We start from the raw sequence: 17,261 nt of genomic DNA on the forward strand, positions 1-17,261 counted from the left end.
GGGTGGGTGAATAACACACGGGTGGGCACATGACTCCTTCGCTCCCGACCAATGACTCACAGAACCCAAATCAAACTTCACCTTACAGGTAAGCCTCGTTTAATTTTGGTATTCTGTTTCGTCATTGGTCATTGGTCGCTACGGAGTCACGTGAGATTTTAAAGCAGTGTGAGTGCGAACTCAAATAAACAGCAATGATTTATATCAACATGAATCTGCTTTAATAATATGCTCTCTTAGCCATCAAAACATACAACCGTAAGAAACTATCTTAGTTGTCCCCACATACAGCTTTAAGGAGTTCAGTCCCAAAATTCTCTCGAGGGGCCACTGGTTTGTCATAAAACTTTGTTAATGTGGACTCCTGGGACCACCCAGCACTTTTCATAATTGTGGCAATAGAAATGTTGTTCCTCTTTGCTGCAGATGTAGCTGCTGATCTGGTGCTGTGTGCACTGTATTTTGAAGTGTCAATTCCAGCATCAACCAATGTAGTCTTAATCCACCGGCTTACTGTATCAGGGGAAACAGCTTTGTGAGGCTTGGTGTAACTAATAAAAAGCTGCTTCACATCACCTCGAAGAATATCTGTACGCTTCAGATATTGCTGAAGATGCTTTACAATACAAAGACTAACATCTGGTGCATAGGCCTGAAACTCAATACAAGCTAAATGTTTACCAGGTCTCGAAGTTTTCAACAATGAGTTAATGGAAAACACACACTTATCAGCACTTATTTGCACACAATCAATTAATAATGTGTGCAGAGTCTGGCGACGCTGTTCTGAAAGCAACATAACCACTTTCAAAGTCAAGTTCTTCAGACTAAGTTTTTCAGGTGGGCCCAGTTTCACATCCCAAGTTTCTTGATACCTTGGTAGAGAGGGTCTGCATTCGAAGATTCCCTTGATGAAACGACAGACTAAAAGATGCTGTCCAAAAGTGTAATGCTCTGATGTAAAACAAACAGTAGATAAAGCACACCGGGCTGTATTGAGAGCACTATATCCAATCCCTGTTTGGTAGAGTTCTGCCAGGAAATTAATCCCATGTTCTATGGTCGCTGAAAAGGGATTAATCTGCCTTTGACTACAGTACTGTTTCCATTTAGCGATGAATGGTTTATATTGTTGTTTAGTGCCCTTTCTCCAGGACTGCAGGATGAGTGAGGTAGCTGATTCCGAAAGGCCTCTGCCTTCAAGTGATTTCCGGACAAGTGGCATATCAGCACGGTGAGTTTCTGGTGTAGTGGATGCACCAAGTCTGGCTGTTGCGGTAGAAATAAGGTGTTTCTTTTTGGGAAGCACAAGGGGTTTCTGAACCAGCAGTCTCATTACCGATGGCCACCATGGCTGAGTCGGCCAGCATGGCACAACCAACAGTCCTGTGGCCTCCTCTGCCGGCTTGGATTTTCTGTAACACTTTTGGGATGATACTAAAAGGAGGAAAAGCATAAAAAATGTAAGGTTTCCAAGAGATTGAAAAGGCATTAATAGCAATTGCTTCAGGATCAGGTTGGTAGGCGACAAATGGTCTTAACTGGTAATTAAGCCGAGAGGCAAATAGGTCAATCTGAGGCTCAACATGAAGTTTCTTAACAGCCTCGTGGAAAATTCCTCTGTCTAAGGTCCATTCAGTTTCTTTCCTAGATTTCCTGGACTCTTCATCAGCTAGAGTATTCTCTTTACCCGGGATATGACTTGTGGTTAACCAAATGTTATTGTCAAGGTACCATTCCTAGAGCGTACGGGTTAAATCATTTCGCTTTTTGGAATGGCTTGTGCCCATTGTACCTGAATCTGACACAGCAGTCATGTTATCAATTCGCACAAGGGCATGCTTCCCTGATAGTTCTTTATGAAATGCTTTGAGAGAAAACAACACTGCGAGCATTTCAAGATAATTAATGTGATTAGAAGCTTCTTCAGAGGTCCAATGCCCCCCAATCTTGACATTATTGAGTACTCCTCCCCAGCCTCCTTTACTTGCATCTGTGTATAAAGTGATCTCTGGCTGGGGAAGGCTTATAGGGTTATGCAGTGACCTTGCTGAGTTTACCCACCACTTCAAATCACTGCGAGACAACTCAGACAGTTGCATAAATGCATCAAAGTTACCCTTGTTTAAGCGCAAGGCCTCTGTTTTGTCCATGTCCAGTGACCTAAAATGCAAGGGCCCCAGCTGTGCTGCCGAAAAATTTGATATGAGCAACCCAAGAGTGGATGCCACCTCTCTGATTGTGGGGTGTGGACACTGCAGCAGGCCTTGACAGGTATGAATTATCTTCTCGATCTTCTCAGAAGTTGGATAGACTGTCATTGTAATTGAGTCTATAATAAAGCCCATAAAGGTGATTCGCTGTTGCGGAACAAAGGATGATTTTTCAGGGTGTACAGTAAACCCAAGGGAATCAAATAAGTTGACAGTATCCCAAACATTTCTTTCACAGTCATCATAGTCATCACCCTGGAGATATGAGTCATCAATATGACTTGCTGAAAGGTGACCCAGCTGTCTTAAATGTGAATATACTGGCTTTAATAATTTAGTAAACTTCCTGGGGCAAAATGCCAATCCATTTGGAAAGCAAACATACTTCTACAGTTTTCCTCGCCACTGAAACTTCAGGTATTTTTGGTCTGCAGTGGCGATAGGTACAGAATAATAAGCATCCTTTAAGTCTATTGATGCCATAAAGCACCCAGGTTTTACCATATGTAAAACAGTATTAAGTGAGTCCATTTTAAAATGGTGATATTGCACATGAGTATTTAGGCACTTGAGATATAAAATAACTCTGAAGGAGCCATCCTTTTTGGCCCTAGTGAAAATAGGAGAGATATATTTCCCTTCTTCGTGACTACTTGGGGTAAGAACACCTTTAGCAAGTAGTTTATCTATTTAGGTATTAATGACATACTGTTCATCCAAATCAAGGATTTTCTTCTCTTTGGGAACAACTCTTTGATAAGGAGTCCTAGTAAATTCAATTGGCTGGCCTAATATCATTTGCAAAATCTCAGGGTCTGAGGGTAAGGCCTGCCACTGATTATAATATTCTCTCAGCCCCCCTGCTTTAAAGCAGTGAACTTTGTGCTCAAGATACTGTAACATATTTACCTTATCTGTAGGAATATCAGATCGTTTCACTGGCTGGACTTCTTCGCGGTTTCCCGTGGTTTGTAGAAGTTGTTGTGTGGCCGGTAAGGCCGGCCCCTCTTCCCTAAAAAAGGCTTTCCACTAGAGTGAGAAGATTTGCCCTTCCAGCCCTCGCTGTGGTTTCGAAAAGATGACTTGGCAGTGGTCGTATGACCAATTTTGCTAGTCGCTTTGATGTTGTTAAGCTGAGAGTGCAACTCATCGCCAAATAACAAGCCCGTGATGGGTACTTGAGAGCCACACAACGCGGAATATTCGGCATTTAAGTTTGGTTTGATAGCGTCGCGTCGACGGTAAGACAGCTCAATGTTTACATGGACTAACAATGCCAGAGCGTCAGCGTTATACGTGACTAATTTCCCCAATTTCTCAGTAAGAGCCAACGCTGAAGTCTTCTCAGGATCTGCACAGATGGCCAGCAGTGTGTCAGTCGCTTTGGCGACAGCACTACCGACTTTGACAAGTACTTTCTGCATGTTTGCAAGACGTAAATCCGCGCTCTTGGTCCCGTGCTTCAGCTTATTCCATATCTCGGGGTTGACCTTTGGCACAGTTAATTTCTCACAATTATCAGGTCGATTGTATTTCGCCAATTTTTCTTTTAATTTGGCTTCCTCCAACTTAGAGCCCCATCGCTTATTGACGATATTCGCCAATTTCTGAGCGACTTTCGGGTCAGTTTGCTCCCCGGCTCAAAGTCTTGAGCAATTTCATTGAGCAATGCGTCCTCGGTGACAGAGCTGCCCGGTTTTGGCGGGTCGCCGTTGGGCGGGAAATTGAGTGCCTCGGAATCTGACCGTTCAGGGTCTGAATCTCCGCTATCGCTCATTGTACTAGGTGCAGGAGGTTGTCTTCTCCTTTTCGGTGGTGTAGCATGGTCTGCTGGTGCGTCAGCTAAACGTTTGATTGCGTTTTCCATGGACAGCATGGTGGAACTCATTTGGGTCATGGCCGATCAATACGTTAGCCAGCACTTTGTCTGTGCCCTGGTGCGAGGGATTCGCTGACTCATTTTCTTCAGAAAGTAAATTATCTTCTTCTGCCTGTGAAAGGGGGTCCCTTTCACTGATATTTTCGGCAGCCATACGGCGATTTTCTCGGTGTTCGCTCAACACTGAGCGAGCAAAACAACAAACGTTCGACCTTCCCGAAGGATCGCACACAACTGATCTTCCCGGGCTCGTGCGCTTTCTCACGTGACTCCGTAGCGACCAATGACCAATGACGAAACAGAATTATAAAATTATAAAATAATTTAATATAATCGGTTGCAGCACAGTAGCAAGCACTATGGTGGAACCTCGCCTTACGATCAGTCTGTTTATACGACCACCTTGTTTACACGAACATTATTCTTTCGACCCAAACGTAAGATTCACTGAGTCATTTCGTAACAGTGGAACCCCGTTAGTGCGACCACCTCGTTAGTGCGACCTGGATTTTATGGCCCAATGGTGGTCGCATTAGCGGGGTTCCACTGTAACTAATTTATTACTGATGTAGGACTGACATGTGTCTGGAAAATAAGTGATGAAACAGTTTTTAACCCTTAGTCTGTCTTCGGTGTGATTATGTGCAGGACAAAACCTTAATCCATATACTGAACATTTGACTAGAACATTAATCGATGATTTTGTTTTCAGCTCAAAATCAACTTCACAGGTTTCATCTATAACCTCTACAATGACCTTTGAAAAGCTGTATCACCCGGGTACAGTGGAACAGCCCGAGGCGTAAAAAAGTGATTGCTTTTACTGTTTTGCAGTCCTTGTAATCTTACATTCAACACTAATTCTTTCAAACACATTTAGAGCTCTTTCAAAGCAACATTCCCTTGGTACCAATCGACATGTACAGATGGATCTTGCACGGCTTTCAGGTGTTAATGATGACATATGGGCAACCAACCACCATTTTTATTTTTAAATTCGTCAGATTTGTTTCAGATGGTTTTCTCTTTGATTTAGAAGCCTGTTTGATAAATTTGAAGCTGCCCCAAAAACTGTTGATCTGTTCTGTTGCTTTAAAAGGGGACTTTGGTGGTCTCGAACGCTTTAGATAGTTATCCTGATGGGTCCGGAAGACTAAGTTCGAGGACATGGAGTAACAGTCCTTTCATAAGCGACGTTTTGTTATACCGAAATTTTCAGAGGACTTTTTTTGTAACAATAATCACGATATCTTGGTAAGTAAGTAAGTAAGTAAGTAAGTAAGTAAGTAAGTAAGTAAGTAAGTAAGTAAGTAAGTAAAGCCTTTATTTAAAGAGGGTAGCACCTAATAGCCAAAGGCTAATAAACTTGTGGCCCTCATAAAATACACAACTATTTACAATCTAATAAATATCGTAAGCTAAAATATATAAACATTTAAAATAAAACAAGATTCGATTTTTATATAAAAAAAATTATTAACTGATAAAATGATGCAAACATTGTTGTTCCTTAAAAATCTTGGCAAACATGATCTTTTTAAAACATGTTACAGAATCTAGTTTCCTAATTTCAATTGGTGTACTATTCCACAGTCTTGTTGCCGAAACAGCGAAAGAGCGTCCTCCCTCTGTTTCTCTTCTATATTTAGGACAAACAGCATTAATGCTTGAATATCTAGTGTTGCGGGAGTGCCGCTTATTATTCAAAATTAAGAAATAAAAATATGAACTGTCAAAAATCTCTGAAAAATGTAGGAAAGTTGGTAAAAAAAAGACTCCGCATATCTTGAGCGAGTTTAACAATTATCCAGAAATTTTAAGCCTTTCTGGAGCTTTAGAGATTTCGAGGTAGTATCAATTTGCCGCTTTATAACGGTTATTTTGCAGAATCAAGTCATTGGGTGTCCCTGTAATGAGATGCAGTCTAACTTCGCGCCATTGCGCGTATCTTGAAGCCACCAGAGCCGTTAATGACATACAGCAGGCAGTTGACCAAATCGACTGAGGAACTCACCATTCGTACAAATTGCACAAATTGTACGAATCGCAAGGCTTAATTCTTTGACAAATCGTATTGTTTTACCAATGGCACGATTGGTGTAAGTGTTTTGACGAATCCGTATGTGTATATTCAGGGCACGTGTGAGACATACCTGACCCACTGATTTCTTGGCTTGGTGAATAGGCCACTTCCGAGTTCCAGAAACTCTCACTTTTAAAACGGGGCTAAGTGCGAAACCTTTACTGTGCATCAGAGTTTTTATTTGCATGAGAATTAAAAAGTTGTCTTCATATCATTAGCTCCCTGCACTTGGCTTCGCTTTGAAATAGAGGCTTGGAGCAACTCGGGAATGGCCTATTATTTATCAAAATTCCTCACACGATTACCAGAAGAAACAGAGAGCGCAGAGGAGTTACTTGTGACCTTAATTGCCGTCAAATTTTGCAGTTGGAGGTGCAAATCGCCTTACTTTTTACTGAGAATCGAAGTGTATGAACTTGACCAATCAAACCCTCACGTGAACTTGTTACAAACCTGGTAAAATTATCTAGAGTTCCGGAAAACTGCAAAAGGTAATGTAGCGTCTAATAAAGAGACTTTTTTCTCGGCACTTAGTGCCCCTCTTCACCGCTCACTGGACGGCTTTAACAATGCAACCAGTCCTTTCAGACGTCTATCTAGGATGTTTGTCACTCGAGGAGACGGCTGAAATTCAGGCTACACATTGAGACGTTATGAAGCTGACCTGTTTCAATGATCAATTATTTTTTTGTTTTATTGGGTTTGACAGGAATTTGTCTCTGATGAGATGCTGTTTTACCTTTTCTTTTGCTCTGTGTGGGGGACCTGGAGTGGGACGTTTATATTATGAACCTGTTCTGGAAAGAATCTGCTCCACTCTTCCAGAGTCGGCGAAAGTACCTAACTCGGTGTATGTTGTGGCCTGCGTAGCAGGTGTACGGTCGAAAGGGGTAGGGGATAGGGAGGAAGGGAAAAAGGGAGGGGGATTGGGGAGAGAGGGAGGAGATGGCGCTCCCTTCCTTTTTTCCTTTGGCGCTTTTCTCCCTCCCCTCTCCCCCTCCCCTTTTTATGCCTACCACGCAGGCTATGTACGCTGAATGTTTGAAATGAATGAATTGTATTTGATGCTATCTTACCTTGTAGTGTTTTTTGGGTACTTAATTCTGTTTCGGCTGATTGCCGCATTACAAATGGCTGACATCAAAAATGTTCAACTTCTGTTTCTAAGAAAAAAAAAAGGCCTTGTACACAGGTTTTTCTTCTCGTGTCAGGTATTTCGCAAAGCAGAGCCCTCTCCATTAGTGTTGTTACTTTCCAAGAAGATTGCCGATTTACTACACATGTAGGGCATAAGCGAATTAAAGCTAACAAATGTCTTTTTATACTGAGATCGTTAAGGAAGGAGGGTTATACTCAGACAGAATTAGACGATCTGTTTCAAAATCGTTATCCCTGATTTGACCTATGGTCTATCGGTCTACGGTGCTTTTAATTCATGTCTATATTGAACTGTAATTATTTAATTAGGATTTGCCAAAATGAATTTCTTCTTTGCTCAGATAACTATTCCCATGCTCATAAGCCTTTCTTGAAAATTCTTCGAGTTACATCAGTTTCAGTCGTAGCACCACAGTAGGGGGATATCATCATATTTACCTAGCGCTCGCACAACCAATATCAATTTAATAGTCTTTCTAGCCCGCGTGGCAGGCGTTTGGAAGGGAAGGGAAAGGGAGCTTTGGGAAAGGGAGTTTTAGGCGCGAGGGAAACGCGAGGGGAGTGGTCTCGCGCCCTAATTCCCTTCCCCTTCCTTTTCGAACGCCTGCAACGCAGGGTATAGTCTTTCGTGATCAAGAAAACCAGGTAGAACATAAAACGAAATATGCAAAATAATGTAGGCTTAAAATGCCAAATTTGACTAGACAGCTCAATATAAAAAACGCAACAGGTGTATAGTTTGCAAATCAGACGAGGAGAAATGTTTGAAAAGAAATAAATAAAGAACATTTGGTTATATTAAAGAACAGTTTAATAAGGTGGTACAATTTTTATACTGTAACATACAGGTCTCAACATTGAATTGACAAATTAAAATGTATTTCTTTTTTCATTGCCTGGTTTATAGAAAAAAAAATATTATCCTGGCTTAATCAGTGTAATATTAAGTGACTGTCACGTTTGAAGCTGAATACGATGCCTCAGTTTTTAGGTTGTTTCGTAAAATGTTTCTACTTCGTCTGGAGTAAAATGATAAGTGCCTGCCAGAAATGTATTGGAAAAGGTGCTTCCATAGCTGTACCCACTTGGTGGGCTGTACTGCGAGCCAAGTTCAGTATAGGAACTGCTACTGGATGACGCGTAGTCGACAATGTGAATGTCATGGCCTCCACCGAAAGTAGGTCCATAAGAAGAGCAGTCGTATATTGAATAGCTGTAATAACTATACTGCCCTGTCTGAGGCAGTTTCACAGGTGCCCATCCCGGTTTGTTCACCAGCGAGAAAAGGAATGCCTGGGAATCATAATGATACTGGCAGCTGTAACCTGTTGGGAAAATAAGAAATGAAAAAGATGACCAATCCACAGATTTCATTCAAAAATTCGAATTCACACAGACAAGAAAATATGCTGATAACTAATAATAGTAGTTAAAGTTCCTTAGCAAAGATCGATGAAAAGTGTGATTTTGATACTAATTTTATTCTTACGTAATTATTTACTTTTGGAAGGAAGAAACTGCTTCTTATTTAAAAAGGTAAGACGCAAAAAATATTGAACAGGGCGATGAATTGCAGAATAGTATTCAGTTATCGGTACCCCGATATAAAGGTTTGAATCGCTCAATTGTTGTTTACTACAGACGAGTGTAACCTCGATATAACGAACCTCTGTATGACGAATTCCTTCATGTAACTAACGATTTTCTTTACCCCAGGTTATAGTAAAATATATGGAAACGAATCTCAATAAAACGAAACTCGTTATATAGCGAAAATTGTCTGCCAGTCCCTTGACCTTTAATTACATTGAGGTTCCAATCTGCAACCTCCGAATTACCCCCTGCCGTCTTTGCCTTTCGGATCTTGTGATTTTTACAGAAATTCACGGCGCGTAATCCTAGCTATTGTAGCTTCAAAACGCTACTGAACGGTGTTCTTTTTTTGGGGGGGGGGGGGGGTGGGAGGGGGGGAGGCGAATAAGCACATGAAATAATTGTGCAAAGAAAAATTGAGTGAAAAAAGAGGTGATGCATATTAATTACGGTACAACCCTCAGAAAAGATTTCCCACTTTGGCCTTTTTTTAACAAATCTGACCTGCCTGAGGAACGCCTGCAGGAGAGGAAAATTTGACTCGAAGAAATGTTTCTCTTTGTTTGCAAGTGTCCCTTAAATAGAGGTTGGGTTGAGGTTTGTTAATAATTGATGAACAAAGACAATACAAAAAAATCGTCATTAACTTATCTATGCGACTTTATATGTTGAATTCACACAGGTGCAGTATATCGATGCAAGTGAGATAGTTCAGTTTGTGAAAGCTGCCATCATGGTCATTAGTGTACACTTAAAGATATCAACCTTCTTTGTGGTCAGTCACGTTTTGAGTGCTAAGGTGTCCCCTGAATGGAGGTTAAACCCAGGTTTCGGGACCAAGAAAACCTGTCCCTTTCCCTTAAATAGAGGTGTCCCTTCAATATATGTAACAGATATAAAGATCATGTGGACGTCTTTCCCGGACCAAATTTTGGGTCCCCTGTATGGGGTTTCACTCAAGGTGTTTCGATACAGTTTTTTCAGAGACCATACCGATATTTTTCAATCGCCTTAAAAGTCGTTTTATCCTTGTCCGATGGCTATGAAATTTTCAACACTTACTGACTTTGGACTTTTTAAGTAAAATCGATATCACCATGACAACAATGGACAAAAAAATGAAATCAATAATAGCCGAATTTTCAGCAATTTAGGCTCGCTACTGAAAATCCGACACCAGGAACTTGTGGTGTTTAGCAAATAACCTCCGTAAGAAATAAAGAATTTGGTATATTTGACTTCAAATAAAACGTAAATATATTACAAACCTTATATTTTCAATAGTCGGGATAAATTGATCAATAAAAAAAGTTGTAAATAACTTATTTACAACTTTTTTTATTAAACAATTTATCCCGACTATTTAAAATAGTCTGGTCTTAGCGTGTTATGTCTTAAGTAGCATCAGAAAGTTGTTTAATATCATATTTTGCTGCTTGGAAATTTTGGCGTATTTTCTTTTTTGCCATCCTGAAAACCAACCCGTTATCTCACCACCTGTTTAAGTGCAACTTTCTTCTAAATTTTGACTTTTAGCGCTTTTATGCATCTCTGTATAGAAAGGCTCGACAGAATTCTTTTTAAACCTCATCAAATCATCTTCACGATGCATACAATAATGTCTGAAACTTTCATTGAGATTGATTCACTGCAACACCTTGAAATTTCAAGACAAACCTACTAGCGTACAAACCGGCCAAAAACTTGGCTTATAACATTTACTCTTTTGACGTTATGCTAATTTTCCCAAACTTATGCCTCCATGAATAGCATGAATAGTACACTGATTCAGTGCGAATACAGCTATTTCAAAAAACGTTGTCAGAAGAAAAGCAAAAAGTTTAAGCCAAGACCGAAAGGTAATGTGGTATTTTCATAATGACCTGTTACAGGTCCTATAGGAGTTTTGCGGCCACTCAAGTATGTTCCTGAGAACAGTATGGAACGTCTTTCCGTAAGTGAGAGTATTTCTAATCGTTGGACAACTGTTAAAACAGAGGTGGCTGAAGGGCCTTCAAACAGTAGGGAGCTTAAGCAAATACAATAGCGACAAGAGAGACCGTGAGCAACAATAGGTATAAATTAGCAAAACAACAACTTAGGCCCCGTCCACACGTATCCCGGAGATTTTTGTATCCGCAAATTTTTTTATGCGGATACAAAAATATCTGTGTCCACACGTAGCGTATACGAATCGTATACGACCCGTCCACACGTATCCGATTCGTATCCGAACATCTCAAAGGATTAGTCAACAGAGCATGCGCATTACAAAGAAAGCTAAGCCTGCGATAATTTTGGCGCCAAATTCGCGGCTTTCTTGTTTGTTTGCTAGTTGTCTTTCCGCTCTTTTGAGAAGTCTTTGGCGTCTGATTCGTGAATCAGATATGGCTAGAAGCCGCATAATGCTTAGACGTCTTCTCAAGTAGTTAAAGTTTAGATTTGACATTGTAACATTTAGTTCGAGACACGCTATTAGGCTTGAAAGTAGTCCTAGTAGCATTGAACATACAACGTTTCTGCTCGCCGCCTTTTGGAAAATCTCGCGCGGAAAAAGACTGGTTCTGATACTGTGACGTCAGCGTATACAGAAATATACGGATACGAGCGTCCACACGTATCCGGATACACAGCGTATACAGAAATTTCCACTCTGGAGAGTGTATACAGAAATCGCCGGATACACGGAGCGTATACGGCGGACACGTGTGGACGCTAGGTGTATCCGCATAAAAAAATTTGCGGATACAAAAATCTCCGGATACGTGTGGACGGGGCCTAAATTTGCACGTGCATCACGTTTTCTTTGTCCGTGGCCGTTGTTGCCCGACTACGGTTTGAAATGTCTCATATTTTATTGGGGAAGTGAACAGCAGACCACAATTTTCTTTTCTTTCTTTTTTTTTTTAATTCAAAACTAGTCCTTTAGAATTCATTTCCAGAGGAATCGCCATCATTTAAAAAATTGAACGAGGTGGAATAAAGGCGGTGTGGTTGTCCATGCATTCTCACATGCTGGTTTAGTGCAAAATATTACCTGCAGTAGACTTTGGCTAGCTTTAATTAATGCTTGAGTAGGAACCATTATTCGGAAAAAGGTTTGTTTATAATATTTTTTTCGCACACTTCGTTACTACGTTATGCAAATTGATAAAATGTAAAATTTACTGTCATTTTTCCTTGCTAATTACCGGAACAAAATTGCTTTCAACGATGGGAATAAGCAAGAGTGCACTTCGACTGAAATTTTACCTTGTGCTTTTTTAAAAATTAAAATGATAAGTATGATTCAGTATAAATGACGAATAAAATCAGCGACCAGTTTAGTGGAGTGATTGTTTGCCGGCAAAAGACTGATTTGAAACAACCCACATTACCTTGCGGTCTTGGCTTGAAGACTTTTTGCTTTTCTCCCGACAACGTTTTTTGAAAAGCTGTATTGTCAATATGAAAAGATGAAATAATTATTTCTGCCGCAGTGAGTGAGCCTGAAGCGAGCGAACGAGGCAGCTCTCTTATCGGCAAAAAATTACATTAGAGGGGCATTCAATCACGTTTTCTTACCAAACGCAAGGAATTGTGGTTATGCGCGGCTCAAAGATTTAGGATGCGCAATGGACTCGCAAGGAATTGTGGTTAAGTGCGAATAGAAGATTTAGGATGCGCAGTAGACTCGCAAGGAATTGTGGCTATGCTAGAATAGGAGATTTCGAGTGCGTAGTGGATTACCACATGCTTTCTTCTTACACTGATTTTCAACTACAATTTGAATAATTTGCAATCTCGTTAAAGTATAGAAACAAAAGGTAGGTCTAATTGGAAAACAAACAGCTTTACACGTGCTCTATACTTTTGCAGTTGGCCGAGACTTGTCGACCAAGAACCGAAGGCATTCATGATGAATTCATCATAGTCGATGCCAAGGCAGAATAAAAGAAAAGTTCGGAAAACAGAACACGTTAAGACCAGCAAAATAGCGTAGCATATGGACAAAAAATAGCATCACTGGAGCAAGCAGCCGTTTAATATCTTTCAAGCATATTTTCACAAAATGCACTATTTTATAAGTCCGTGACTAGGGTTATGCACTGAGAATACTAATTTAAGCACTAACCATACTGATTAGGGTTAAACCCTGAGAAAAGTGATTAGGGTTGACGGTTAGCCTCTATTTTGGGTTGGGGTTTACGCTACAATATTTGAATAAAATTATCAACTTGCGGAGAAATTGAAGGGACTTAAACTTTGACAACATTTGTTGATCAGAAACTAAGTCTCTCAGTCTATTCTAAATCGACCGACGTATGATGGTTTGGTCTGGCTGGGATTCTTCGATTTGTCAAAATTATTGAAAAAAATATCGGACTGCCGGCCATTTAGTGTCTTGAACGGTTACCGGCCATATAGCCGCAGCCTTTATTATTTTCCAAGCAAATTTTCTTCTGTTTTGAGAGGGAATCAAACAAGCAGCGTTAGAGCTACGAGCCCCAAATTTATGTATCATATTTATCAAAAATTGAACATAACTGCCCTACAAAATTGTTTAAATTGGTGTTTGATTCGTGGATATGGTTGGCCAAGTTAATGTTGTGTTTTCATTGTCGTTTCTCAGAACTATCTTGCAGCGCAGATCACAGCCGAACAAATTTCCTTAAAGGGACAGTGTCCCGATTATGCGCACGCGCGAGCGTCATCTGTTTTTTCTTCAAAAGACAATAAAACTGTCATATTGACTCGACAAGATTTCCATCCGGACCGCACCGCCGACGGAGATTTGTTGTTTATATTCTCAAGTAATATTTTAGACTTTCGAAGAAGTCTTTCGTCTTATATAAATATTTGGTTCGCGGTTCGAAGACTCATCGCGATTTTATCGCTAGCTGGGCCGCCTTGCGACCCGAAAATCTCGTTTCGCTCGCTTTAAAAACATATTTTCAAATTTGAAACTCGTGTCAGAGGTCAATTGTGCCAAGTCCAGTAATATCTGCCTGATTTGCTCGCGTTCTAGCCTCAAACACTGAAAGACATTAAAAAAATGCAATCTCAACGCTATGAATCATCACAAAGGTTAGTCAAAAATTATATTATGATTTCAGGGCACTAGTTTTTCTAAACATGTAGCGCCTGTTTGTTTGATTTTGTCGGCCGTAGGCAGATTCATTTAAAAGTTTACTAACGTGTCGTTGCAAGACATTCTGCTTCGCGAAGCTCCCCTCCACAAGATCTCCTCATTCACATCAATGTCTCAATTGTTTCTTTCTTACAGTCTTTATTGTTGCTGTTTCATTTCTGCGTATTCCTTTCACAATTATCTGAGCTTGTATGAAAGCTAGCAGAAGAAATAAGCCTTCAATCGGCATCAAAGTGCTTCCAATCTTTTGGTCCTCTGGCAAACGGCAATAAAAGTAACGACATAAAATCCAGATTTTGCCCAAATCGAAACTTAACCGGAACAATATATCACTGGTCTGTAATCCTGAGAAGTTTAATTGTCGTATTGAACCCGGCCAAGCGCGATGCAAACGGATTTTTCAAGGTTCTCTTACTCTCCTCGCATCTTTTGATTTCGCGACATCCTGTCCAAAAATCAAAGTTTGGTGCATGCGCAGTAACGGGATACTGTTGGCAGATGAAATAAACAGTCGTAAACTCAAGAATTTTAAGTTTCGTGGAAATTGCTCGATTTTTGTGCGAACAGAAAGACTGAACACCAACGTTAGAAAATAATTTGCTCGTATCGCCAAATCAAAGCTTCAAAATAAATTTCAGTCATTCAGTTGAAAGCGAGAATGATTGAACTTATACATATCAAAAATCGAGTTCCGACGCGACGCGAGCACGTTAGAAAAATACTAAAACTCGCTCATAATTAAGTTAGTCACCTTAAACGCGATCAAAAGGAAGATAATTTCTAAATTTAGGTCACAAAGATTTTGGATAGCTGTCTTAGCGTCATATCACCTTCTACTAAACATTTCACACTTAATTTTCAATTTCTTCACTATTCCTTGCCTACGGCAACACTTCTACCCTTTAGGTATACTAGTATTTAAAATAAATGAACTTAAGCCATTTACATTTTGACGAACCAAACTTGCATTTGCAATTTTTGTCCAGTATTTTGCATCTTCCCTTAGCAAGTCGCAGGACAAATTGTCACAGTTTTGAAAATAAGTTTTCACTGAAGGGAAAGCGTGAACCCTTCGTGTGACCTTTGTTAAAATTGTCCGTTGTTATTTCCTTCTAGAGTTTTAGTGATAAATATAAATTATATATAGATTTAGCCAGGGTCTGAAAGCGAAGCTCTCGATAATATTTATAACTTGTTCAAACCAAATATAAAATCGTGTAATGCTAAGCGGGAAGGCAACGCCGGAGAACGGTGAAAAACAACAATCGGACTAATTAGCAAAAAAAGCAACTTTGCACGTGCAGCACACCTTTTTGTACATTCTTTGCTATGTTTTGCACCCCTACAACGTGAAACTTCCAGAAACGTCTTAGTTACACGTTTTATGGAGGAAATGTCGTTCGTGTTCAAGTTCACTTCTTTTTTTCACTGCCCTTATTTTCACCTTGCATTGGTGACCATTAGCATTTCCCATTTTGTCACCGCCGCTACAAAATTTTCATGTAGTTCTTCCAACAAAAAAATGTCTCCTCTGTTTGTTATCTCTCGCTCAAGACCGCCTACTTTCTTTTTTTCTCTGTCTTTCTCCTCCTTTAAATTCCAAATTTGTGGCAACAAGAGAAAAAAAAGTTGTGCATTGCGTTTTAATGGAAAAAAAAAAGGATAATAAGAGAAATGCCGGGCATCCTCCGCCTCCCCGTCGTGGTTGCTTAAGCTCCTAATGATTCACAAATGTCTGATGGTAAGCCGTAACGAAAGTGATTGCAAAAAAAGAAGTAAATGAATATTTAACAATTATTCCTTGAAATCGAGGTGAAAAGTGGCAAAATATTTACCGAGCCACGAAGTGGCGAGGTAAATATTCCTAAAGCCACTATTCACCGAGATTGAAAAGAATAATTGTTTTAGTATATACATACGAAGTGATCTCAACAAAATCAGAGAGGAAACCATTCAAAAGTACGATTTGATTGACAGATCAGGTCAGCTAGACACGCGACAGTTTAAAAATAGATCTTTGTAGAATTTTCAAACATGGCAATTCACAAGCTTATCACTTCGCAAACAACAGCGTAATGACTTAAATGGAACCGCTAAAAGTTTGAATTGTTTCCTTACCTGAGAAGAAAAGAAGAGCTTTGATGTCAGTTCCGTTGACTTGCCAAGTTTATAGCTGAAGAGGTTTGTTGTGTCGTTCTTCGCATGAAGTGCCGACAAAAATGGCGATTCGGTTCCTCGAGGTAAGACGTCGTCTTCATGTAGCATTCTTTCTCGTATTTACTTGAAAATTAGAATTCCTGCATTTGCTTTCAAATTTGTTTGTCATAAATAAACTTCGTTTTTGGGCCAAATTTTTCTTGTTAGGAAACGCTGAGTTCAAGAAACGGTCTCTTCTAGGCGAATAAACGGGAGTTGTAAACAATCCATCGACCACAAAACTCAACAACAGTAAATGGAAAAACGCGGTTTTGAATCCTTCGAAGTCTTTTCTTGCCTGAAAAAAAGTCAACCCTAGGATTTTGTCGACTTTTAAAAGATCTTTCTCTACGAAAATGGGAAAAAAACCGAGCACGCACATTATCCACTCGCTAGGAGGTGAATATTGTCGAATAGTCCGAGATAGCGAACCAATCAGATTGCTTAAATCACCAAGATCACTGTATATACAAAAAAATATTCATTACAAATTCTTCCTTACACAATTTTACATGCTGTCACGCTCAGGTTTAGAAAATCCTTCCACTTACCCCAAGAGTGGCTGGTATACCCCCCAAATATGTATTTCCCCCCGACTCTTATTATTGTGACAGTTGGTCCTTTATGGTCGCATCGGCCGTGAAAAGTACTGGCAGCCCAGCCGTCCACGGACGCACGCCAACAGCGCCTCCATCGTGAAGATTTGCTCGAGACTGGTTTGAGCAAAGTGCTCAAATATGTTAAGTAGCTAACATCATTTCCCACAATAGCAGAGCCTGTCAATCCTCCTACGAGATATAAACAAAAAAATTAGCAATAGTGATGTAGAGAGCCATTTAATTTAAACGGATTTAGGAAACAGCCTAAGACCGGACGTTGCCTTTATCCGAGGCCAAAAAAAAAAACATGATGGCTTCAAGAACAAAGAAGGACACTTTAAAATTTTATTTTCTTGCGTTGTTCTCAAAATCGTTAATATAGATACACATTTTTCAGAACGACAACAGT

The 17,261-nt window shown here is 40.0% G+C and overlaps 1 protein-coding gene and 1 pseudogene across 1 annotated transcript in view; both read right to left on the reverse strand.

The window, feature by feature from the left end:
- Positions 1-271: 271 nt before the first annotated feature.
- Positions 272-3,116, reverse strand: LOC140931646 (uncharacterized; annotated as a pseudogene).
- Positions 3,117-7,997: 4,881 nt separating this feature from the next.
- LOC140953769 (uncharacterized) overlaps positions 7,998-17,261 on the reverse strand; it is a 32,608-nt gene continuing 23,344 nt past the window's right edge. Inside the window, exons 14-15 of the mRNA XM_073403162.1 lie at positions 16,805-17,041; positions 7,998-8,658 (exon numbers count right to left, since the gene is read on the reverse strand). Of these exons, the coding sequence (XP_073259263.1) occupies positions 8,321-8,658; positions 16,805-17,041 (575 nt within the window). The 3' untranslated portion in view covers positions 7,998-8,320. The remainder of the gene's footprint in view (positions 8,659-16,804; positions 17,042-17,261) is intronic.

Source organism: Porites lutea, chromosome 1 (genome assembly GCF_958299795.1).
Source record: "Porites lutea chromosome 1, jaPorLute2.1, whole genome shotgun sequence".
NCBI lineage: Eukaryota > Metazoa > Cnidaria > Anthozoa > Scleractinia > Poritidae > Porites > Porites lutea.